The 25,713-nt window shown below is 40.0% G+C and overlaps 1 protein-coding gene across 17 annotated transcripts in view; it reads right to left on the reverse strand.

The window, feature by feature from the left end:
• Positions 1-8,019: 8,019 nt before the first annotated feature.
• Positions 8,020-25,713, reverse strand: part of DTNA (dystrobrevin alpha) — a 222,817-nt gene continuing 205,123 nt past the window's right edge. For 14 of the 17 annotated variants that reach the window (XM_062570397.1, XM_062570410.1, XM_062570408.1 and 11 more), the window contains 5 exons: positions 23,335-23,494; positions 20,524-20,613; positions 19,683-19,851; positions 18,903-19,035; positions 8,020-11,570 (listed from right to left, as the gene is read on the reverse strand). In XM_062570397.1, the coding sequence (XP_062426381.1) occupies positions 11,418-11,570; positions 18,903-19,035; positions 19,683-19,851; positions 20,524-20,613; positions 23,335-23,494 (705 nt within the window). In that variant the 3' untranslated portion in view covers positions 8,020-11,417. Of the gene's footprint in view, positions 11,571-17,305; positions 17,353-17,923; positions 18,010-18,902; positions 19,036-19,682; positions 19,852-20,523; positions 20,614-23,334; positions 23,495-25,713 lie in introns of all 17 variants that reach the window. The other 3 variants (XM_062570402.1, XM_062570401.1, XR_009957702.1) reach the window with 2 other exon arrangements.

Below are 25,713 nucleotides of genomic sequence, written 5' to 3' on the forward strand. Positions count from 1 at the left end.
TAAAGAAATATATATACATTTATGTCCTTCTGTATTTTCCATAGCTATCTGAATGGATGTTCCTTTCCCTCTCTCTAACTTTTGTGGCTGTAGTTTTGCACAACTGGAAACTAACACTTAGTAAGGGAAACGTTTAATCCCTTCAGCATCTGCCCCCACTTTTGTCAAACAGGAATATATTCATCTGCTTAGTTAGGGTTTTGCTAACCAAAACCCAAGGGAAGGGATCGCTAATACTTGCAAAATAAATGACAAAGTAAAATGTTGCCTTTTTTTCTGCTGTCATCTTTAAGGACTTTGCCCTTTCTAATCTGACTCACACATTAAAAAATGCCACTGTGTTAACAAATGAACATTGCTCTCACTATTCAGGCTGCCTGGGCATTACAGTCAAACTCCCTTCAGTTTCTAGCATTTAACTTAATTTTTTGTCTCCACAAGGTGGGTTGGAAAGTTGACTGAGACCTTCAGTTCAACAAGACCAAAACTTTTCCAGTTATGGCATGGACCAACCAAACAGATCTGAAACTGAATGAGATAAAAATGAGCAAAAAATCAAGATGGAACAACATACTCAGAAAACATTCAGGGAAAGAGAAGGCCTGTTTCTCAAAAAGTAGTTTTGAGTAGCCAGAGCGAAGAGTTAAACCTAGGTGCAGCCTGCCTTGGAGTTTTTCCCAGCTGTTGGAATCCCAGATGGGGCCTCTTTGGAGCACTAGGAATAGGACTGCAGGGATAGTCTCCTGTGCTTTTTCTTGTTTGAGACATAATTTTTTCTTTTTTCTGGATCAGTTGATTTCTTTCGTATTTCAAGTCTGTCTGGTGTTACTTTTTAGATTCTTTAAAAATGTAATGAAAACATGAAGCTTTTTCCTGTATTTTACCGTATAACAAGTTTTCATATCGGCTTTGGTCCCATGCTTCTGAAAATAAGAGTTTTAACTTTTTTCATCAGGGAATAACGGATCAGGCCAATATTCTTCCATGAGGAGTGGATTTACATTAATTTGTTTTTCCTAGTTTTTATATATGACACAAGTAAACAAGTACACATAATGTCAGGAGGGTATAAGTAATGCTAATTACAACTAAGGGAGAAAGTTTACTCCCTGTTGATAAGCACAACAAGTAGTGTAAAGAAGACAATACGTACAGTTTGAAGGTATATTTGTTCTTGGAACTGTGAAAGATACGTGTGGGAATGAAGTCTCAAATATGGCAGAGACTACTTCTTGCATGAAGCTTCATGCGACGTATTTAGTAACATATTTAGTAGTGCGCCTTCATGGATTGCAGGCTGTATGAGATTTCAGCTCTTACCTGGCCATTGCATTTGAGGCAGCAGATATAAAAGGAATGGCACTGAAGAGAGCAACCTGTAGACTAGCACTTGCTAGAGCAGATATCTTTAATTCCCACAGTGCGACTTCATTTATGAGCAGTGCCAACTTTCTGCCAAAAACAAATGCTTCAAGAACAATTTTGCAGCTTTACAGGGGAAAGAAACCGCCATTTTACTCAACATTGGATTGTAAAGAATATGTGAGACCTCTTTTTAGGACTGCATGGAATGAGAAAGGCTTAACTTCAAAAATCTGCCTGCTCTTCTGAGAATATTTCAAGTATTGCTATTTATGTGTGTTAGTGTTACATTTACAATAAGGTAAAATTTACTCAGGGCAAAAAACAAAGATTCTGTTCTACAGTATTGCTCTTGCTAATGATTTTCTAATGGAATTTACATAAAAATTTGTCTTTTCAAGTTGCTGGTCCATCAAATCAAGCTGCAATACTTACATTTCAGTTTTGCCCAGCAGGATTCTGGACCAGTAACGTTGTCGTCAGTTCTGGAGTCGCACGAGCATGGCTTGGGCTGTGCAGCTAGAGCCACGTCTACACGCCTCGGTAGGACGAAGGGGAGTGTTGGGTTGGGATGAGCTTTCCAGAACTGAGTTTGAAACTTCCCGAGCTGGCTTATACATCTCTGTAGTTATACCATGTACTGACAAAAATTTCCCTGGAGTTACAGTTTTGGTTTTACTAAATGGCAGGAAATAGGTGCACTTCCCCTTCCAATTAACGCGGTAACATGTTACGGGGTAACACGACCCGCATGCACAGAGTAGGGTAATCTCACTTTACTCATCCAATAGTCTGAAATTGAGACTCAATGACATTTCTTGCTTGACACAGCAAGCATAAACTCACCAGTGTACGAGTGCATATGCATGTCCGCATCAGGGATTAAGCAGGGGTGGACACACAAAACTCGCTGAAGTGCCTGAGAGAAATGCTTCTGCTGGGTGTCCGCACTTCCAGGCCACTGGCAGGCAACGCCTTACCACATCAGCCGGGCAAACTAAGTCTAACGGACCAAATTTGATTCCCCTTCTCTTTTGTATCTTCTGAAGAATTTATTTTTAGAGCTCACAACTCTTAGAAACAAGTCCCTGAATTTTAAATATGGATACCTAGGCAACCGAGCATGACAAAAACAGTCAGCAGAGCTAGAGCCCAGCCTTCCACAGAAATTTCTTGCTGTGTGGGTCTACATTATGTTGGCCAAGCTTTGCATTCGGAGGTGAGGGAGTAAATACCATTATTTTTTTCAGATTCGACCAGATTTTTTTTTTCTTTTTTTCTGTTAAGCACACTCACAGCACTCGTGGTTGAGAGGAATCGGTTTCGTATTCCCTATCGCGCCCGGAGAGACGAAGCTCAGGCTGATGCTGAGGCCTGGCAGGACGTTGAAGGAGTTGGGTGACTCCTGGCGGGTGGCTGTCAGCGGTGGCTGCCCGGTCTGCAGGGAGGGATCTGGGAAGGACCCAATGGACGAGCGCTTGTCCTGCAAACTGCTGCCTGGTCCACTCCAAAACCTCCGGCCCGGGCTAGGCTGGGTCATGCTTTCCAGAGAGGACCGCTAGTCCTGCTGTCTCATCTGTTCGGTGGCTGAAGGCAGGAAAATGATTCCTATCTTGGGAAAGCTTTCAGCTGCCAGGAGGAACAGCCTGTGGTTATTCATCGCGTTTTGTTAAAGGGTTGGCCAGGTGCAGCCTTGCTCTCAGCTCAGGAGAGCTGTTAGGGCAAATTCCTCCTGCTGCCGCTCCTGACGGCCGGCGTGGCCGGAGCAGGAGCGAGCAGGGAACCCACCCGCCGCCGCGCGCTCGGCTGCCTTAGCGCAGCCCGGCGGTCCAGCGCGATGCCCCGGGGCAATAATGAATTGCTCCCAAAGAAAAGCAGTAGCCAGCCACTGAATGGCTACTTTAGCCGCACTCTGGTTTTCATTTGTTTTTAGCCCTCCAGTTTTGCTCCCTTTAGGTTAAGGGATGGATCCCCAGCTAAACATAACAGGGTTTCGTTTTTCAGCTTCCAGTCCTGCAGGCACTCTCAGCCTTTCTAACCTTAACTTGCAGCCAAAAATAGTTAATTTTCCAGTTGATTATCTGTTAGCAGACAATGCCACAACCAATGCTAGATCTGTGTTAGTTGTGTGTAGCCTTCATAAACGTAATTTTTAATTGGTTAACTGGTGCCTTTCTGCACACATTTGTCACAATTGCAACCTTAAGAAACAGTCCTAGATTCCTTCGTCTTATGTTTAAACATGAAACCAATTAAATTGTGAGTGCTTGGAAGCAATATGTAGCATAAAATGTCCTTCTGCTGAAGTGTCCTCAAATAAACGCGTGACTCAGAGTTAGTGACGAGAGGATTCCCTAGCAGTGGTGCTCCTTTGAATCTTAATTACTCTGCGCATTGGCTCTAATATCAGCTTTGCCGCTGAAACAAGCTGACTGCAGCCCTTCAGCTTGTCTGCCGGGGCACTTCAAGCTGAGAGAGCTTTTGGCTTTCGAGGCAGACTAGCTGAGAGTGAGCACATGTTTCTAGGTAGCAGAAGTAAAACCAATTCAGAGAGCGCATAGTGCCATTTAAAAATACCACTTTGCTGTCTTTGAAGAGAGTGTGCTAGGGTGTTTTTCAGATCCAAGCACAGCTGAGGCAGATCTGGAGGGTTTCTGAGTGTAGTTGCATCTACTTAGTACATACAATGATGAAATTCATTTTAGAGGGTCTATAATTTCTTGTGTCTTCACATGAAGGAAGACTTAAAAGAAGTGCAGAGAGGAAAGCCTGGAGCTTCAGTGATTGCTAAGTACACAATTTCTATTGATATCAACAGTGTTATGTGCACAATATCATGGACGACTTAGGGCTACTCCAAGAGGCAATATTAAAAGCAAAAAAGCAGAAGTCTAGTGTGATCAGACTAGGCAACAGTGTGGGTATGGGAGGAGAGGCACCTCCACATGGCAGGGTAGGCACGGTCAGTCCAAATGTTTTTTGGGTGTCCAAAGGAGCCTTTCTGATCTGAGCAAGGAATCCCCATGCAAGAGAAACTCCAGCCTAAGGAGGCCCCACCTGGGCACTAGGGAACTGGTTTCCAGCCTTGCTGCAGAGGAGGGATTGAAGCAAGCACTTGCAACATATTCACGCCCTGTCCATTGTGGGGACAAAATCCATCTTTCTTGTCCACAATGAATATTTTAGGACATGGAGCAGCTCTGAAAGGAGAGCAGAGAGACACACATGCAGCGAGGAGAACTGTACTTCTTCTGTGAGCAGCAATGTCCCACGCAGCAAGGTGTGCACCACGGCTTCCCCCCCCCATCTGAAGCAAATTCAGCTTGACCTTGATGTGAAACTGGAACAAGAGCAAAATAGAAGGACAAATATTTTTGCAGGCTGCTAACAACATCTTGCAATTATGCCAATGCACATGAAGTCGAAGGCAGAGGAGCAGAAAGATTTTGCTCCCCAAACAGAAGCAAGGAGAGATTTTCAATGATGTGTGGAATGCAAAGACAAAAATCTTGAAAATGTAGGCACCCTCTCACATCTGCAGCTTAGAAACCTTTTGACCTGCAGCTTTCTGTATATGAATGTGCCAAAAGGGCCCAAACCTGAGCTAAGCAGTAACACGAAAACCAGTCTACACATAGACTCGCAGGATACCTCTTTCCCCCAGATCTGCAGGCTGCGCACAGGGCTGGGGTGTGACAAGCAGAGAAGCGACTATTAACTGGGAGGCCTCTACGGCTGGCAATTAGCATAACAAGCAGCAGGCCTAACACATCTGCCATCTGGCCACTGCTGAGTGTTATGTAAAATAGTAAGTCATGAGGAAATTAATTTGTTAGTGGTAAATGATGTTATATTGGATTTGCAAACTACATTTTATAATGCTGCATACCAATGACAAAATATTGCATGAGCTCCTGCATTTCCTTCTAAGACACAGAAAATCACCCGCTCTTTCTCACCACCTATTTTCTAATCTTTGTTATCTTCAAGCTGTATTAGTCATCTTGTCTCAAAGTTTACCTGATATGACTGCATGATTCCCTTGTTACTTCTCTAGAACATTTCCTGTCTGCCATGTATCGACCTTCTGATGCAGCTGCGTGGTCCATCTTCTTTCTATTTTCCTTCCTTGGATAAATCAGTATACGACCAGTTCCTGCTATCCTTGCCCTGCCTCCCTTCCATTGTGTAATCAGGTTGTCCACATCCTGCTCCCTCTTTTTTCAATGAAATTACTTTCAATGTTTAGCTGCATTTTGCCAAAATGATAGGACAAGACACTCTTCCCAAATCCTGAACAGATCCAGCTTCCTCCACTTCTTTCACCAGGCACCAGCCAATTACATTTCCAGGACTCTTATCTGGTCCTGGGAGGTCACATCCCCAAACCACCTCTTTCTACAGAGTCCCAGGATTGTGGGCCATTAAAACAGGCTTATTCCAGCCTGGGGATCTATTTGTCATGGGGAGCCATTAGCTGGTAACTCTCACGTGGGAGCGGGAAGCCCAGGAAAGCCACAGCCGAATTCTGGGGCTTTTTCCTTTGCAATCCGATGCGTGCTGGTGCTGTCCGTGCCGGGCAGGGTATCAGTGCTAATCCGCAGCTGACGGCATGTGCGGCAGCCATTCAGAAGAAAACAAGGGAGAATCTTTCATCTGTGGATTATGTGGGGTTTTAGATAAGAGGATCTTGAAGCCCATGAAATTCTTCTATACATTTCTTCATCTGGAACAGTAGATCGGATTTCCTTTCCCAGCCGTTTAACCTATTTCTCAGCTGATAGGCTCAGCTTCACTCTCCTGCCATATTCTCTTACGGCCTCCAAGTGTTTCGCCCAGGAGGAAGGGCTGCTTGGAAGGAAATGCACAACTGCTAAGGAACAGGCTTCTGCAGCAAACTTCAGAAGAGCAGCCAGAGATTCCTGCACTGCTGAATATAACTTTTATTTAGCTTTTATGTAGCTTTTAGAAAGCTTTTTAAAAAATCATTATGTGTGTAGCTATTAGAAAGTTTCAGATACTTTCAGTCAAGCAATTCAGCACTGATGCAGCCAAGGTGCCAGCTTCCCAGCTATAAAGACAACTTCATTTTTTTTTTTTCAAATAAAATTAAAGTATTCCTTCCTGCATGAGTCTATTTTTCCTGTGAGGAACAGAAGATAGCTAGAGTAACTGAGAAGCAAGTAGGAAAACAGCCTTCGCCTATAAATTAGTTACCACGGGCTCCTCTGTTTCCAAATGGCCGTGGGCTGACTGTGGATCGGGAGGATACACAGCAATTTGGGATTATACATGGATAAGAGTTATCCTCATAAGCTGATGATAAGTCATCATATATGACAATTTGTGGATATGGATTTGGACTAGGATTGTGCAGACAAAGTTCAGCATATCTGGCAAACAATTTACAATGTAAAATGATTGTCTTTATTGAAGAATATCTCCATCTGAACAGGAGAATTAAGGCAAATAAACCCTGGTGATTTATAGATTACCACAGCAGGCAGCAGACTGGGATTTATCTGCTTTCCGGATACTGGGTTATTAGGCTATAAAGCAAGAATTAGAGAATATTTTTGGTGTGTTGCTACTGCCTTCCTTTGAAATGCCCTCATGCAAATGTAATTAAGTGGCCAGTTAGCAACACCTTGTGTGCAACTGGGAGCATTTCAGCCCTGTGTCACTGCCAGGGCCACATCTGGGGATGGCCAGCTGCAATGGGGTCTGCTGGAAAGAGCTGCTGTTATGAGCCTACAGCATACCCATGACAAACTGCGTTGGGGAAGACCCACAGCACCACGGGCACAAAAAGCACAGCCCCGGATTGCCTCCCCATGGTGCTGGCCATGCCTGGCTGCAGGGAGGAGTAGGTCCAAAGACTGCTTAGCCAAATGTGTATTTGTCCTGGGGGCTACAAGGTAAGGATATTCTTGCTGTTGAAGGATTGAAACACCTCCCTGAGGACATTTCAGTTCAGCCCCACCACCACAGTGACAACTTGCTGCTGTAGATAGCAGCTCTTCACCTCCCTTTTCAGCTCTGTGCTCTTTTAGGTTAGCGGTCAGCTGTAAACACCAGCACATGATAAGGAAAGACATCATCTACAAAACCTAAGTAGAAAAATATAGACTTTAAGTCTACTTGCAATAAAAGATAATGTGTGAATGATGTACAGTAAAGCCATTAAAACACATGTGTTCCTAACTGTTGTGCCTTCCAAGGACAGAGAGAAACACAGCAGGTAAGAAAAATAATGGTATTGCTGATGAGGCTTTGGTTTGGCTTGCTGGGGACAAGACCCCAGTGGCTCTGCTTACGGTAATTTTTATTGCTGGTAAGTGGCCAGAAAGGGAGGTGTTTTACAGACAGGGACACTTCATTGCAGGTTGTGAGGCTACAGAGAATTAAGACAGGAAGAAAGAAGAAAACTGCTGTGGCCATTTGAAAGCAGGCACTGTTCAATCCCACGGTTGAAGCAGCAGTAGTTCTCTTTTGTGGAGGTGGAGGAGGAAAAAATGTGGGCAAAGCAAAGGCTGCTTGCTATACCACAGGAAAACATTTCCCTTTCTTTTGAAAAACATGGTGCTCTGGCTGCACAGAACAGGAATAACAGGAATACTGAAACCAAGATAAGCCACAAACATGATACTCCATAAATTACTTTTAAAAATCTTTTTTAATGAAGAAATAATTCCATTCCAAAATATAGACACACAATTAAATAGTTTAATCACTTCAAAATATAACATGTCCCCAGTAGGTTCCAACACACACACACACAAAACAATACTTAACAGCAATACAAAAAACCCATACAATAGCAGTTCTGTTACAATACCAATGAATACTGTGACATCTTTTGTGTCTCTGTATCTGTCTCAAGTGGTGTCAAGTACAGTAGTTTTAAAAATGTCTTACAATTAGTAGCCTCAAGATGTAACTCTTCATACTTTTTTTTTTTTTTTTTTTTTTTTTTTTGGTTCAAAGGTAAAAATGCCCTTTGTCTTCAGGACACAGTGGAGTGCTTGTTGTTCACAGCTCCGTCTGCTGAATTGAACCAATGTGATTACAGCAACCTGAGGTTGCAATATTTACAAGGTCTATCTACAGTAATTGCCAAGAACCAATAAGGATGGGAGAAGATGACCAAAAGTAAAGGCAGACACATTTGTGATAAATTATGATGCAACAATTTGGCTCATGCATATAAGAAAATACATATTATATCACAACAAAGGCCACACACCTTTTTATGCAGTTTAGTTAACATTACTACTTACAGACAACCCATTCTCCACCTTTGCTTTGGACATTCAAGAACCCTATACATCTTCACATCCCTGTCTCCTGATTCCAAACCACTGATTTCCCTCCAGTGACAGTAAACCACCCGGAGTTTTGACTGCTGTGGTGAGCCATTTGTAGTTACGAAAAGGCCTATACTAGGGACCTCTTCCATAACTGTTTCAATGACCGCAAACCACAACCAAAATAATATGTAACAAGTAGACAAAGACCAGCTGGGCTAAAATGTAGCCAGCTTAACAGTTGGAAAATGCTTAAAATAGGTACTTGGAGAGCCAGATAAGAGGTGCTTCATCTCAGAGCTGCAGGACATAAAGGACCTAGATCTTTGCTGGGACGTACCTTGCTGATACCAGCCTGAGAGAAAAGCACTTGATCTATCAACTTTTTTCACTACTCCTAGTCCAGAAGCCCTTGCAATGGATTTATTGCATCTATTTTAAGCATAGTGATAATGAGCACACTGACATTAGGATGATGGAAGGGAGTTATTACTTTGGGTACAGTTAAACATGACAGAGGTTGATTAGTCAGCCTTTGCATGTAGCTGTGTTCAAGCTTTTTTTTTTTTTTTTTTTTCTCATCTTTGTTCAGGAAATGCTTGACTGGAATCCTGAGCTGACAGCAACATCTATGACTTCGCTGCAGGAGTTTTAATGTGCAGTGCTAGGCACTAGTGGAGGCTCACTCATTCCTGAGAGGAGGTTGTAGGAGAGGGCATCAGAGGATATGGTGCCTGCCTTGCCAGCATAGCACATACCCCAGAAGCAAAGACCAGTGATTGCAAGAATGAAAAGCTTACGTGAAGATATTTGGATGCTTTAGCATCAATTTGGATGTCTGAGACCATGCCCAGCTACACATGGAGATGTGCACAAGAGACCTGCATAAGTAATAATACAATATGAAAGTGAAAAATGGCAGCTCTTTCATACAGATACTCATTCCCTAACACACAGTGCCCAGGGAAACAGTCAAGAGCCTAGAGAATGCATGCAAATGGCAAGTGAAATTACTGGGTTGAGCTACATAGCAATCTAATGTAAATATGGCAGCATACATCCTAAGATGTATGTACTCATGAAACAGGGGACAGACCCACACATTTTAACCTGCTTTAGATGAGTATTTCATTACTTGCTGTAGGCAGACTGTGCTGGTTTGTATGAAACACTAGCGTTTTCAGGGTTGCTAGATAGCGTCACTTCAGATCAGCCAGATACTGGGAGATGCAACATTATGGTAGAGTAGTAGTATTACCTTAGCACAGAGGTGGTCCCAAGGTAACACACTGTGTTTCTCAATAGGGGTGTGCAGCCAGCACATTACATTGCACTGATGTTGCAGTCCTGCTTCTGGACTAGCTCTAATTCTAGCTTTAATGTACCTGGAAGAGCTCCAATTTTACCACATGGCAGTGCAGGTGTAATCTTAATTTCCAGGCAATATCCTGTGTGGGGGATATTCCAGCTATTTTGTGTCAATCCCTGCTGAGAACTACCTGCAGATCCATAGTAACAGCAGAGCAAACACCTGCTAGCTAGCAGGCTCACTTCATAATCCAAAATGGTTGGATTAGTCCTCTTTCTCCAGAAATTCTGTTATGCTCAGAAGTTACTAAAATGGACAAAACTCCAATTCTGTAACTATATGCCTGTTCTTTTGAAAAAGTCCACCACTTTTCTTGTGCTTTTCACTGATAGCTAATTCTCCAACCAGCTCTGAAAGAGAGTCTCACTACACATTTCCAAGAGTGCATGCAGAACATCTGGTGGCTGGCTAAGGCAATACACATTCGGAAATAAAAAGAAAATAATCGCAAGCGCACTTTAAGCCTGTACATTTAAAGCTGAAGGCCTCAAAAATAACATAATGAAGTAGGGAGTTGGAGGGGCAGGGGGATGGAAAGAGCTGATTCGTTGAACACATGCTTACTAAAGCTAAAACATCAATGAAACGATACCGTGGAAGATTATACATAACATCAGTCAGTTCAGGGATCTTATGGCACCTGTGGTTTATAAACAGCTTTAGCAACGAGTATTTCAAAACATAGTTCACAGTTTTAAGAAGATCTGTGCTGATTTAAAAACTAGATTCTATATCATTTGAATGTCACCTTTTGTATATGATATCTATTTGGAAAAAAAAATATTTACACTAACTTCTATGGCTGATTTGTTAGATTATTTTGAAAGAAAACATTCCTAGAGTTACACATTAGCCCTAAATTAGAGAGGCTTATTATTATTATTATTAATTATATTATTATTATTTTAGTACATTTTGTATAAGTCTATTAAAAGACTTGCAAACAAATTGCAAATATAGTCTGATACTTTGTTTTTGGGCTACTAGATATATACACTCAGGAGTATAATCATTCAGTGTTAAATGCATAATTGTAGCTTTTTACCTTTTCTGTGGAAAAAATGTACAGTGTATAGTAAACTGATCTACTAAAATCTCAAAATATTCAGAAATCAATTTTCTATCTATAAACAGTATTGTCATTGTAAACGGAACAGGTTCAATATCATGTGCAAAGGGTTTATGTGAGTTATTAATACCGCTGTTATCTGTAACAGCAGTACCTACTTCAGTCTGTGTTCTTCACCGGTAATGAGCCATGTTACAGCAGATGTAGCTAATATAAGTTAGCTTTAAACAAAAGTCTTTTTGTCAAAACACACATCTACAAACTACAACTCTTAGAACAAAGGTACTGTGCTACAGTCCTCAAAACTTAGTTATTCGAATTTTTTTGTCAAGAGACGCTGCACCTGTTGGTTCCATTCTTCTGTGAAGTCTGCAGCTAAATTTTCTTCATCGTCTGTCCGAAAGCAGCTCTCCTCATCATCAGTTCTTACGTAGCTCTCGTTGTCTGTCGGACTGCAGCTTGCCTGTTGAGAAATGTTTAGGGAAACTTTTTTACAAAGAGTGCTAGTTAAGACACTGCGACTGTGTGCACATGTGCACACTGGTAGAGCAAGTAAAGCCTCTGCATGCTGCTTCATCGAGACAAAAAAAGAACACCTGGCCAATTCTTTCAGTTACCACCTGAAAAAGAATTTTTAAATGTGGAAAAGCCATTCTACCTAGATAAGATACCAAAAAACCTAGGTGTTTAAGCTGTAAATTGAGACTTACAAGGCATTTGGGAAGTTGGAAAAGTCCTCTTAGCATGGGTGAGAAGACTGTTCTGTGCTCTGCATGTAGGACACTGTGGAAATTGGGTCTGCATTAACACAGATTTGCAGATGTTCCTACTTTCCCTTCTACTTCAGCCTTCCATGTTGGTCTATAAATAGATTATTAGTGGCCAAACCATAGATTATTACCCTTCAGCACAGAAAGTTCAACTCAGCAGTCACTCCCCATCTTCCCATCACCCTTAATTTACATGCTTGGGTATATTTCACTTCATATGTGTAAAAAGAAATTTAGTTTCTTAAAAGAATAATTCTGGGTGCTATAGCTCATAAACAGCCTAATCTCTTGGTGTACCAATTTGTCTTTTGTGCTTTTCCATATCCTGAAGAATCAATAAATATCTCGAATTGCTAGAACTGGAGGCATCAAAGTGGCACTTGGTAATGGAAAATGTTTGATAAACAACCGTTGCTCTTTCTCAGAAGTTTGTCAGTCTGGGTTCAGGTAACATTGCAAACCTTTTTTCCTGGAATATTCATCCTAGGGGAACTGTTTTCTCATCCTGTTTGCATATCTGACCCTTTAAAAGTTAAGAAGCTCACCCCTTTTCTCTTGAACCAGCTCAGACAGAGAACCAATTTGCCTTGCATGAGATCTGATAACAACAGAAAAGATAAAACTCCACTGACACAGGTTCTCTTCTACTAATTTCTGGTGTAAACCTGGTCTGCAAGACCAGAGATGAAATGCAAATAGCTTTAGCAAAAAAAGAGCTAAATTAAATCTGATGAATCAAGAAAGGTCAGGTAGTTTAGCTTGCTTCTCCTTCCCGACGTCATTTGATTGTATTAATTATTCAAGTAGAGATGCTTCTATCAAATTCCTTCAGTATCTATGATCTTAATTTAGTATCTCTTCGTGTCAGGCAGTTAAAAAAGAACCTAGCATTAACATTTTTTCGAAAAATAAAAAGAAAATATTCAGTACAAATATAATGAGAGTTAACAAAAAATTCAGAGGTACATTTGAGTATTTTTTTTTTAAATCTGACATGAATCTACATCAGTTAAGTCTGCAAAATAATTTGGAAATCTTAGCAAAGGAACATTTTGCTGTTCACAGTTCAGCCAAAAATGAAAATGAAAGGCATGGAAGAGGTCATATCTAAGCTGTGTGGCACTGATTTTTATTTAATCAATTTAAAGGTTATGCAAATATAGGTACCTCTCATATTTCTTGATGGTATCACCATAAACTGCAAAAGTAAAGTAAGAGTGGCTTGTGAAATGCTGGATGCATTAAGATTCATGGATAGTACTGCTAAATATCTGTTCTTTTTCTAATTTTCTGGATTAATTACTTTGCTGAGCGTGGAGAGGGCTATTCTAAATGCTCTCAAGGATTCTTTCTCTTCCACACTCAGTAGTTGAATGGAAAAGAGATTTTCTTACAAGAAATAATGAGTGCTAATGAACCTCAGAACTCTAGATTCACTGTAGCATTTTGGAAATGCCAGAATTAATTCCAAGACTCAAGTGATTCATCACATCATAAGATTGTTTCTAGGCTCTTTAGTATTTACAGCTTAATCCAATTGTTTTTCCCTGTTACTCATCATTTAGTGACTTCCAAAAAAAAAAAAAAAAAAAACCCTATCTGTATAATTTAAAAATTAAATTCAGAAAATGAAAGCTTCTTCATCCTAGTTAACTTGGTTACAGTACATTTGCACCTTTTGTACTACATATTAAGAAGAGGAGGACTTAAGGAGAAATAAAAAGAATCAGAATCATCATTGGTAAACATGAAAAGGGACTTTGGAGAAAAGGCGGAAGATGAGAGGGAGCATTACTGTGTTACTCAAAAAGATTTCTATTCTGGAAAAACAGTGAAGTTGCAAGAAATAGTCAGTTTTTAATAATGCCTTTGTATCAAAAAATTGGGGGAATTCGCTTTTTTGTATTTGAGAAATTTCTACCTTTTTACTGGAATTTTTACTGGAAATTATCACCCCTGCTGCCCCAAATCCCCAAAGCCCACAAGAATTTACTTTCAGTAGTTTTGAATAAGTGAGAAGTTTTGGAGAAGGAATGGAACTGAGTCTTAAACTGTAACTATATGTTTCTGTCATCATAGAGAAAATTTAATTTCAGTTAAAAATTTCAGAAAAAAACTTCTAACAAAGACTCTCCCCTGTACTCCTTTACAAAGGGATGCTTTAGGCTGGGCTTTTATTAGCTCTCTACACCTCCTTTTTTGTTACAATAATGTATATGAATGAACTGAATGTGGCTAACTAAAACGTTGCTGTGGCAGCACTAAGAAAGGCAGCACTGATTTAGGAAATTTAGGAAACTGCATTTCTCATAGAAGCATGTCCACAAGGGGACAACTCTTTATTGAAAATGACATTTTTTTTAACCACTTCCAGAAAATGAGGCTTTCTGGCTCCTGTTGGTATTCTTGGCAGAAAAGCAACCGCTATCAATGGGACACAGATTTTTTTTAAAGTAAAATAATGTCAAAGTTGCATGTTCTCCTAAATTCAAGATTTGCCTAGTGCTGCCAAAAACCATCTGATATTTCACTCTTTTACTCCATTAAGATCAAAACAAGTGGTATTAAAATACATCTAATGTAAAAAATAAATTGAAAACATAGTTAAAATATATTTTACAGATTACTGGAACCTGCTTGATTGCTTGAGAATTTGTTATATTTATACTAGATGTTATTTCAAAATCAATTCTGGAGAACTGTATATAGCTCTTTTTAAAAATAAAAATAGAACACAAAAAGTCTTAAACAAATGCCATCACCACTATATGCCCGTGACTGTTAAATAAAGAAATGAACAAAACCCTGTGGCTGGCTATCAGTGGAATATCATTCTTATCAAGCTGTAATAAACTGATGTGATTTTCCAGGTTAGATTGTTCTGAGGTGGAAAAGTCACTTGGCTTTTGCCTTATATGACCATCTAGGCAATAAAATACTGACAATATTTTAATCATTTTTGTTTAAATAGTAGTATTTTAGAAGTAAAAGTCTTCCGCGTACATCTCAAAGGTTCCCAAGTAAAAGCAATGCACATTTCAAAGTCCCCTCATGCTGTGATGCAGTTGGACAACTTCAGGAAAGAACCCACCCCAAACCACAAAGCTGTTTAGGCATTGCGGCCTTTATGAACAAAATTTGGATTTAATTTTCTAAGACTATTTTATTAGTACTAAATAAAATACACACGACATATCAGTCTTCCAAATTCAAAGAGACTGACTATTGAGAAGACGAATCTTTGCTCTTGTGCGATTGCGTGCAGACGTATTTATCGCAATATATGATTATACAGAGTTTGTTCTGCGGATAAGGAGTAGATGAAGTCCCACTGGTGCTTCCTGCTATTTTCCGCAGGGCCACGCTTTAACAGCTGATGAGGATGTTTCAGTGTGTGTTCGTCATGGAAATACTCCCCTGGGGGTCAAGAAGAGGTTGACTACAGACTTCAGCTGGAACTTAGCTCTAAAAATTTTCTCTCTCACAGGCCTTCAAAATGCTTCAAAAGCATCCAAGAGGTGAGGTAACTCACACTCACATCTCGGCTAATTTGAGCCAGGTTATGTATTTTCAAGAAAGTGAGGCAGTACAGCAGCAGGTATTTCCCCACATCACTGTGTTAATACTGCTTCTTCTAGTGGAAAGCAGAAAGCAGGGAAGTTAAAAAATAAAATCTTAAAAAGAAATTGACCCAACCTTTTAAATCTAATCAAGAAATAGTAAAGATTTTAGCTTAATATTGGAAATAATTTGTTTGAATATTGCGAACAGTTTGTCTGAATGCTACTATCCTTTAAATTCATGGTAATTCATACTTAAAATTAAATTCAGTTATATATAGTATTTCCTATACATACATATACACACATACATAACTGTTGAAATATCAGTTTTTCTTTTCATGTGACCTGATCTGTAACTGAAAACTGCAACAAAATAATGTTTTCTGGCTGTCTATGTTTAGGAAAATCTACACAGCTCTACACTACTTTCTAACAGGGCTACCGAGAAAATGAATGTAACCTGAGGGGCAACATTATGAGAAGTTGTTTATTTATGGTACTCTGGGCGTTGCTGTTTATTTGCTTTTCATACCCATTTATTCTGCATTAGCTGTTAGAGTCACTGAGAGAGATGCTGCAGAAATACCTAACATCTTTTAACACTGAAGACTGCAGACTGCTTTCCCAAGGTTCACATCTTAACAAGCAAATTCTAGCATCAGCAGAAGTTGCAAACCCCTAGACTTAGGGTCAAATTTTGCCATCAAAATTGCTATATAAATAAAGATGGTTTCATCCCTTACTGAACCATGGCATGCAAAAACTAACAAAATGAACTGCTCAAGCTGGCATAGGTTGGTTCACTGGTTTTGCTCACCTGCCCATTTGATAGTTGACCAAGGAGCTGCTTGTAGTTCTGGCTCTGAGGAAGGAGCTCAGTTTGCTGACCAGGGTTAGGCCCCTTCTGACTGATCCTCCCTTCCTTACCCTGCTACCAACCACATGGTTCAGTGTCACAGCAGGACGGATGGCATCCTCTCGCTGCCGGCTCTGCAGCGCGGCACCGTGCTGTCTTTACAAGTCAGAAATGCAGAGTCCACAACTTCAGATGAAGCAGGAAGGAAACTGGTAGTTTCCCATTTCCTGGGCAAATGTTCGTAGTAACAGGCTACTTTGTAAAACCAGTCTTTGTCTGTGTTCCTGAATGAAAATGCAATTGCTGTACAAGGCATTAAACCCAGTGCTGCAACTGTGAGGCTGGCAGGGGTAGAAAACATGGCCTGACTATGGTCCAGCAAGGAACTTACACACCTTCTTGCCTTATCTGTGGGTAGCCACACTCCAGAGAGCAGTTAGGTACCTTGCACCTTGGATTACATCAATGCACATGAGAGCACCAGCTCATGGAGTGCTCTCTTTAATGTCTGCCTAACTCCTGTTTTATGCACTAGAGTAGGTGTTCTGGATCTCACCAGGTCTAATTTATTTCAATTATCCTAGGAAGACTCAAGCAGGTGAGGAGCTGAACTCAGGCCTTCTGAATTGTAATATTATTCCTTAACTAAGGAACTAGCTAAGTTCTAACTAATCTGTATAGGAAACGACTATACTTAAGTATATTCTTTGTACTGGCTAATATGTTTGTCATCATCCCAACAGATGAAAAGCCCACATTCCTCCTCCTATGGTTAATAGTGGAAGTAGATAAAAAGGGTGGTAACTTAACAAGAATCCTCAGGACTACGATCACATTTCATTTGTATTACTAGAAATAATTTTAGGATGTTCAGGCATCCTAACACAGGTTAAAAGCTGAAAGAAAAAGCACCATCACATATGCTCAGGAAGCACAAGGTGCAGTGCAAGTGAACCACACATTATGAAGATTCATTCCAAACATTCTTCTAAATCATATTGATACTTACTTGAGAGGAGAGAGAGAGGGATATTGCACTCAACTTTGCAAACTGACCTGTAGATAACAAAGGATAGAAAACAAGAAGATGACAAATTAAGCCAGTGAGCAGCCAGCAGTGTATTATTCTGAAGAAAGCCATGCACAAGCCTAGAAATAAAGAGAATAATTGTGGACCCAGAAAATAATAAAGTGTGTTATACAACACATCCATCCAAGAACTCAATTGCTAGCAGACGTGGGAGGATAAGCACTGTTAGCATTTAGATTTGTGCACTAGAGGTGTGTTTTTTTTTCCCCAGTACAAATACTTGTTATTTACAACATGCTAAAAAAAAAAAAAAAAAAAAAAAAAGAAAGAAAAAAAAAGAAAAAGAAGCCTCCTTTGAGGTTCCCTTTCCCAGACTGCCCTGTGCATCCTGAGTGTTCTGCTTATCCTTTACTAATTTTGAGTTTTGCTTGAAAATCTTGCTTGGAGATAAGGTGACACAAAGTAACAAGAGTGGGTTTTGACCAGCCGTCTTCCATGCTACACTACATCTACAAGTTTTTCTAAATGTGCTGCTTTTACACAAAGTGAGATATTTAATAACATAAAATATTGTTACTGAGGTTACCATACTGCAACCTTAGTAGGAGTTCTTCTTCACAGTTTTTTTCAGCTGACAGTTGCGTTATCAGCTGTTTTTAGCTATCCAGAGGAACACACTGTACCTGTGAGCACGAATAGTAAAAAGCTTGTAACAAGTTCCAGGAGTTGGATGTAAATTAGATCAGCTGGCCACTGTTCAATAGAATATTCTAAACAGAAATTTCCCACTTTCCGATCTTGTTTCCAATATGACCAGTGGCAGATACTACATAAAAACTACCAGAAAAAAGGCTAAATCATGTTATCTCCCGGCAATCAGTAATTTAAAGAATTCCCAATCAGAAGGTTTGAACTTTGTTTCCATACACTTGATCTCTCAGTATCTGTTTAATCCTTTTTTAAGCCCATTTAGATTTTTGGTATCTATTGTACCTTATAGAGATTAGTTCTAACTTCTAATCACTCATCATGTGGGGAAATACTTATTTTTGCTTGCTTTAAACCTGCTCCCTCACAACTAAACGCGATGTGCCGTACTACTGATATTACTACTAATGTTGTAATAATGAACTTCATATTAAGATGATTCAAGTCAGAAAACTTAAAAACTGGCAATAGTCCATTATATCAGGCAGAAATAGAGACCATTAATCAGGAAGGAGAGGATACTTCGAGAATGCAAAACCTTTCTGTCAAATCAGTTTTTAATGGACTCTTATAAACAAATGCCCTTTGAGAACCTTCTCAGGAGGTGTTCAATGACAAGTGTCCAGGCTTAACTGTACTAGATGCTTTTTGAATACTTGGTCCTCTGGGATTCAGACCCTTTCCTCTTCTTCCAGGTTCTGACCATGACAATGACATACAGACTGTACTTGAGCTTCAGTTCACAGTGGAGCCATTAAGAATGCTTCTACTACTGAAAAAAATATCTACATATAACAAAAATTCAGCTTAACATCACCAACATTATTGTTTCTCACAGAGACATGGACATCCAATGCCCTCTTCCTACCTGGTACGCCTCATCCTGCAGCTTCTGCTTCAGGTATTCTTCCATCTTCAGTTCGTTCTCCAGCTGGCGGACTGAGTCATTCTCATAATTTTCATCATCTGCTCTCACATAGGGGTCTCCATCTTCTGTAACTCTAAAGACAATTATTAATAAATAGCCTCCTGAGATGAATGACATTTGGGGAGAATAAAACTTCCTTTTCCTGCAAGCTATGAGGAGAGCAGACGCTCCATTAATTATTATTTTCCCGTGAGTCTATCCATGAAGTAGACCAAAGGGCTTATTCCGCTGAAGGTGTTTTGGGGGTACAATGCTTCTGAAATCAGTAACAAAGGTCCTCAGAAATGTCTTTAAGAGTGATACAAAGAGTAAGAGTATCTGGAAAGATGCCCATTGTGAGGTTCTAAAAATGGAGTTGGTAAAAGAATGTCATTTTGTCTTTTCCATAAAAAATTTATCTTTTTCAAAGGTCCCTTAGTCAGGATAGGCAGGAATAAGGACTGCAGGGCACCATAGGGAGCATATGTCCCACCTCCTCAATGCAACCAGAGTGTCCCACAGTGGATTTGAGAAGACCCACTCCTGAATATATCCTAAGTCCTGGCTTTTGAAGCTCACCTAGATCACTATTACCTAGTCATAAAGCTGTCCTCACTTGGATTTAAGCAATTTTTGGTAATGGAATGATTGAGAAGGAGAGCATTACATGCTGCATATTGTCTTCAAGGGCAACAGAAGAAAAAGAATGAGATTGAGGTGAAGAATCGAGAAGGTACCCACATGTCACTGCGCATGGAGCCAGTGGCGGCAGCACTGTGAATGTACCCCGGCTTGCGGGCATGGATCTGTGCGAGGAAAGCCTTCTCGGAAGTTGGCGATGGAACAAGATCATCAAAATGAGTCCGCCCAAATTCTGAATCCACATTGCTCTCTGTCTCACTTCCCACTTCTGTGAAACAAAAAGGTATTTCCATTAACTTTCTCAAGGGTAAATCCACTTCCTTATTTCTCTACACATTTCTGTTTTTCCAATTTAGAATACCACCTTCTAATAGGGAACGTCAGTATATTATTCTACACATATTTTCAGAACTTACAGTTTTCTTCTTGTGGTGGGACAGAATAGCACAGCTTTTGCTTATTTGGTTTATTAGGTGAGATGTTTTTTATCAGTGTTCTATATACCACATTTTGCAACAGATCCTATACAGTCCTTTTTGAGCCAAATTTCTGAAGAGTGAAATCTGTCTCTCATACCAACCCAGTCATGCATTTAAATGGATACTTTCTTTTTAATGGAATGGAAAGATGCTATGCAATAAGGGTGTTTTGACCCCCCACTGACCAAAAGCTTTCTCAGGTACAACGATTCCTTCCATTTCCAAATGGATCCATGAGCAAATTTCTCAAAGAATTTTCATTATATCTAACCACTTCTCTATATTCATGGCTTTCAAAACTGCTGTATTCCTGAAGCTATTATTTTGATTTTTTCCCTGAAAACATAAACATCTTTGAAGCTATATTACACCACCTTTTTGTTTCCTTATTTTTTGCCTAGCTCCCATTTTTTAAAAATACATATGAAATGACAGTGCAGTTCCTCTTTAGCCTCACTCACCAGAATTTAGCTCTTTTACCAAAGAAGACATGGTGTTGGTGATTGAATCTGCTGCCACCAGCAAATCATTTCTTAAGTTCCGTCTTGCACCTGAAGTAAGAGATAGACAAAACATAGTGTTAATATTCTTCACAAGCCATATGTTTCCCTGTTCAAAGCAGTTCCAGCCTTGCCCAGAGCTGCCATTGTGATAATTCAGGGTGTTAAAGCCCTTACAAGAGACACGTGCAGAAGAATTCTCTGCAGAACGGCCTCATTTTCTTCCGCTGTATGCAGGAGCAGAAACCTACCCTCATGCTTCATTTAATCACAATACCAGAAATGTGGGGATTATTCATTGCCATCAAGCTCACATTTGTGTGGTGACACTAGCAGACCAGCCTTGGAAGATTAAGTCCAGTGTGAACTCATTTAGAATGTCTGTGGGGGAGAAGGGAGGAATTAAGTGTTTTCTCTAAGTTCCTACAGTTCTGTTTAATGACATCATTATTGTCACGTATTTGCCAGATAATTATGGCAAATGTTGAAGAAACATACTTGACCTCATCAAGACTGATATGGATTTTTTCTCTCCATTCCCTCTTTCCTCTGCACTGAGTCTCTTCCATAGCTCAAAGATTTTCTTGTATAGTCCATAATTTATCCTTTTTTTTTTTTTTTTTTTCTTTTTTTTTAATAAAGGAAACACTATTCCTTCTCTAAACAGCCCTAGGCTGCTTTTAAACTCATTCTAATAATCTAGAAGTGGTTCCCTGCTGAACCTGGCAATATTCCCTTAACCATCAATCGTGAAAGATTCTGGTGAGCTGAGTGCAATAATCCTTCCCTAGGAGTGGACTATGGGTAATAGGTGCTTAACTCTCTCAAATCCCAAACACAGCTTCTATTGTAGCTGAAAAATCTATGTATCCCATAGAATCTCTAATCTTTTAGAGTGGAGTCTTCCCAGGAAGTGGCAGGATTTGACTGCTGTAGATCCTTTAAAACTGGCTGACTGTTACACTATACATTTTTAAAAATGCCCCCAACCCATAAGAGGTTCTTTTCAACATAGCACAGTTAGCAAATGATTCCTGGAACATAGCTCGAAGTAGTTAATCTCTCTCTTACGCATACACACACACACATGCACACACTCAAGGCAGCCTCTCCCTCCCTAGAGCCTTCTCAGTTTTGTACCTTTGAACTGGTGAAGCACTATGAAAGAAGAGGAACAACAAGAGAAACCGTGCTCTAACCATGGCTGGTCTGCGTTACGTGTATATAGACAGATCTCCGTCGGTACAGGGCACAAGGAAGACGTAATCTCTCAGCCCACGCACCCCCTCACAACGATGTATGTCAACACATGACAGAACGGCGGATTTCAAGTTCTCTGGTTTTGACCTTGCTAACTAGAGAATATGGGAAATAGCGACATAAAGCTAGATATTTATTGAATGCAGTAGTTTTACAATGTGATCACTGTACCTTTTTAAATTGCTTTTTCTTTTGAACAGAACACATTTATGTGCTTAAGGAACATTTGCCTAAGGCAGGTTACGTATTATTTATGGATATTTTATTGTAACCACTAAATTATTTTTCTTAGTCTTAGTTCCGGAAGAAAGTATTCTACAGTATCATAAGGATTAGGGTTCACATTTTTACCCCTCTCATTTTTTCACAGCAAAAAGAAGAAAAATGTTTCTTGTTTGTTTCTTTTCTCACAGCAAATGGAGTATCCAGCAACCTGGTATGCTGGGGCTAGGAACTATGAGGGTAGGGTGCAGGGGAAGGCAGAACTGAGCTCTTGGGGACAAACATGCATCCACTGCAGCAGAGGACATCCAGAACACCACTTACATTTTGATTTGTAATGGTGAAATAGAGCAAAAATTTGCTCAAATAAAAGAACTGTAGCAATATAAATATTTTAGAAGAAAGTATTTTAGAGAAAGAAGGAATATTTCCTCATTCAGGTCTCATGGACTATTTACTTTCTTCTGTATTCAACGTAACTATTTAATTCATGGCCTTAGTAATTCAAAACAGTTTAACATTTCTTGACAAGAGTAGAAAGGGGAATGAGAAACACAATACAGTCTATGTTATTTTTCTAGAAATGCTAAGGAAGCGTTCACCTAGACTTCCAGACTAGAGTCCTGTCTAATTTAGCTGGACCCTTCTCACAGACTTGCAGCATAGGAGAAGGGACAACAGCCACATGTTACATCAAAGGAAATTCCAGTCAGATACAAAGACAAAAATTTATGCAGTGAAGTGTGGTGAAAGACTGGAACACGGTCTGTGGAAAATTCATGCTTGGAGCTGCTCAAAACTCAGCTGGATAAAGCCTGAACAATCTGATCTCACTTTGAAGCTGGCTTTCTTGGAGCAGGAGGCTGGATGTGATGACCTTCCCATCAAAAGCATTCTATGATTCTATTATCTATTCTTTAGCAGAGTCTTTTTTAAAAAACAAACACACTCACAACACCTTGCTGAAGTCAGTAACAATTCTTCATCTTCTGACTAATACTGATAATTGCTTTGACCATCTTGCATCAAAATTCCCTATTACCACCAAATCCATTCGCCGGCATCACTGTCTGCCTCTAAATGGTTTCCACTTACCTGCTCGCCTTGAGAGCAAAGTCTGGTGGCAGACAAAGTTGATTTTCATTGGTAGAACACAGCTGTTTTTTCTCTTTTATTCTGTTTATTCTTTCTATGCAACTCAGAAACTCAAGTTCATGAGGTTATTAACCAGAAGAAATAAGGATTGTTAAAACAGTCTCTGAGTACTTGCAAGCTACCAATGAAACTTACCTTGTGCAAAGGCTTCCTGCACATCTCCTCCCACCCCGGTCAGTGAGTCCTGAGGTGTATGAGTCGGGGTGGAGCAGGCGGAGGCAGACCTGATGGGCATGGGAATAGGTCGGCTGATAGTGTGGCTGGGTGAGGAACGAGGGGAGCCTGCCCCTTGGGTCTGGAAAACAATCACAAATAGTTAAACAGGTCTTTGCAAGAGACTTGGCCTGCTCTCCTTGTCACCCATCCCTCAGCTCAAAGGCATCATGCTGATTGTAGGTCAGTTGGGTAATGTTAATTTTGCTAAAAGGAATCTGCTGAAGTTAGTTGTTGGCTAGAGGACAGCAATAATGTTGCATAGAAAATAACAGTAGGTAATAAAATACAGATCTATATGTGACTTTCTTGAAGCTTGGGAAAATGTCAGACAGCTAACTTAAAAAAAAATCCAAATTAATAAATACCAAAGTATAGGCCTTCTCCCTCCCAACTCCTTCCTTCTTCCACTCCCCCAATTCATGTGTGCGTTTGGTAAAGAGTAAATCATTCAGACTTTGAGAAGTGGAAAGAGGCTATCACTGAAGCAGCTTTCGATCTGAAAGGAACTGAAATAGTCTCTTTAATCAAAATGCTTCCATTTTAGCTCATCTATGCACTCATACCTGAGCCTCTGCAGCCTTAAAGAAAAGCTTCATGCCATAAAGTTTTAAAATGTACATGCAACCTCTCAGTCACATAAAATCTGATATTCTTAAATAATACAGCTTAATGATTTTTTTCTGAGTTAGAGAACGAATTTAAGCCACTACTAAATTATATCCTATTAAATTCTTTGCTCTACAGGATATACTCAGGCACTACCCAAAACTATGGGTATAGGACGATTTAGATTCCTGTTATGGCTTCAGCTGCTGGAAGTGAAAATGTTTTAACACCAGTCATATAAAACATCATGCTGTTAGCACCTCATGGTTAGTATCACTTAGCTGAAATTCAAACAGACTTTACAAAATAATATTTTTTACAAATGCAGCTGGATGAATGCTACTAAGAGACAGTGCACTTTTCCCTGACTGCTTCAAAGCCCCTGGAATGTGCGTCTACATACGGAAAAACAAACTCTCTGACACAAACTAAACTACACACCTCTTGTCATGGCTGAAAATCTGTGTTCAGTACAGGCTAATTACTGAAGTGGCTTAAGCAGTTTTAAAACCGAAACTAGAACACATGCGCCTGTTTGTTTACAGTGAAGAATAACTCCACTGGCTGGTGTTACGGCCACGCCATTAAAGCTGGTGTTTCCCTCACCCTATGTTTATTTTGAGAATTCAGAAGGATTTCTTAACTCTTTGCATGCCATTTCCTTTGATTCCCAGCACAGATCTGATTTGGGGAATCTATTCTAACAAGGTCAACAGCAGCCCATTATAGAATGAGTGCAGCATTGCTCTTTGAGATTTTTAAAAAATCCTGCCCCTAACGATAAACAATATATGAGAATACTAAGCTATTTGTTCTTTTCTCCTCACTTCCCTTTCTTAAGAGATGTTATCACTGGAGACATATAGTGGCAAAATAGGTTTATGAGAAATAAGCACAGTACTGACAAGAGAATGGAGGATTTAATGCTTACATTTTTTTAAATGATCATCTTTAAAACATTTAAAGGATGGATGAAAGAGAGGTTGAAAATATTAGGGCCAGATGCTCTGCTGTTTCTGCACTCCTCTGTATCTACTCTTGGAGAAATCAAACCCTGAGGTGGCCAGCTGAGTATCCAGCTGCCCTTGGTCTGCTTCCAGCTGGGTGAGTGATGCTGGTCCCCCAGAGACAGGGCACGCAGCAACCTGGTGATGCCCCTAGGCCTTGGGAGGTTGTGCCCACTGCACATCGAGTAGAACATCTGGCAGCTACAACTATCTTCTGCCATGCCTCCAACCCCTCCACAAAATAGAAGAGCTGTGAAATGAAGAACTTCTTGCTCCCAGTTCTTGCCCTTTTTCCTCAGCTTCCCTTTCCCTTTGATGGCAGTTCCAGGGAACACTAACAACAGTGGGAACTTTCAGAGAAGAGGAGAAAAAAATGGATTAAATTTGTTTCTATAACCAAGTCACATTTAAGGAATGAACTACATAATGGGCATTTTATTTACTAAAAATAACGGATGCCTGCCAGTATTTCTCCTCTGGAATTTTCCCACAGGAGAAATGTAAAAAACTGTTCACCAGTGCTTAGTGTTGAGTCTACTTTATAGTTATGCTTGACATCTTGTGTTTATGATAAACAATGCTCTCTTATCTGTAGCTTTCCATATTTGAACAAACTGTTTGGGAAGCACAGAGAAAGGAAACATTTGGATTCCCTTATCCAGTTAAAAACTTCTTGTTTTTATAT

This window comes from Rhea pennata, chromosome 2 (genome assembly GCF_028389875.1).
Source record: "Rhea pennata isolate bPtePen1 chromosome 2, bPtePen1.pri, whole genome shotgun sequence".
NCBI classification, from domain to species: Eukaryota; Metazoa; Chordata; class Aves; order Rheiformes; family Rheidae; genus Rhea; species Rhea pennata.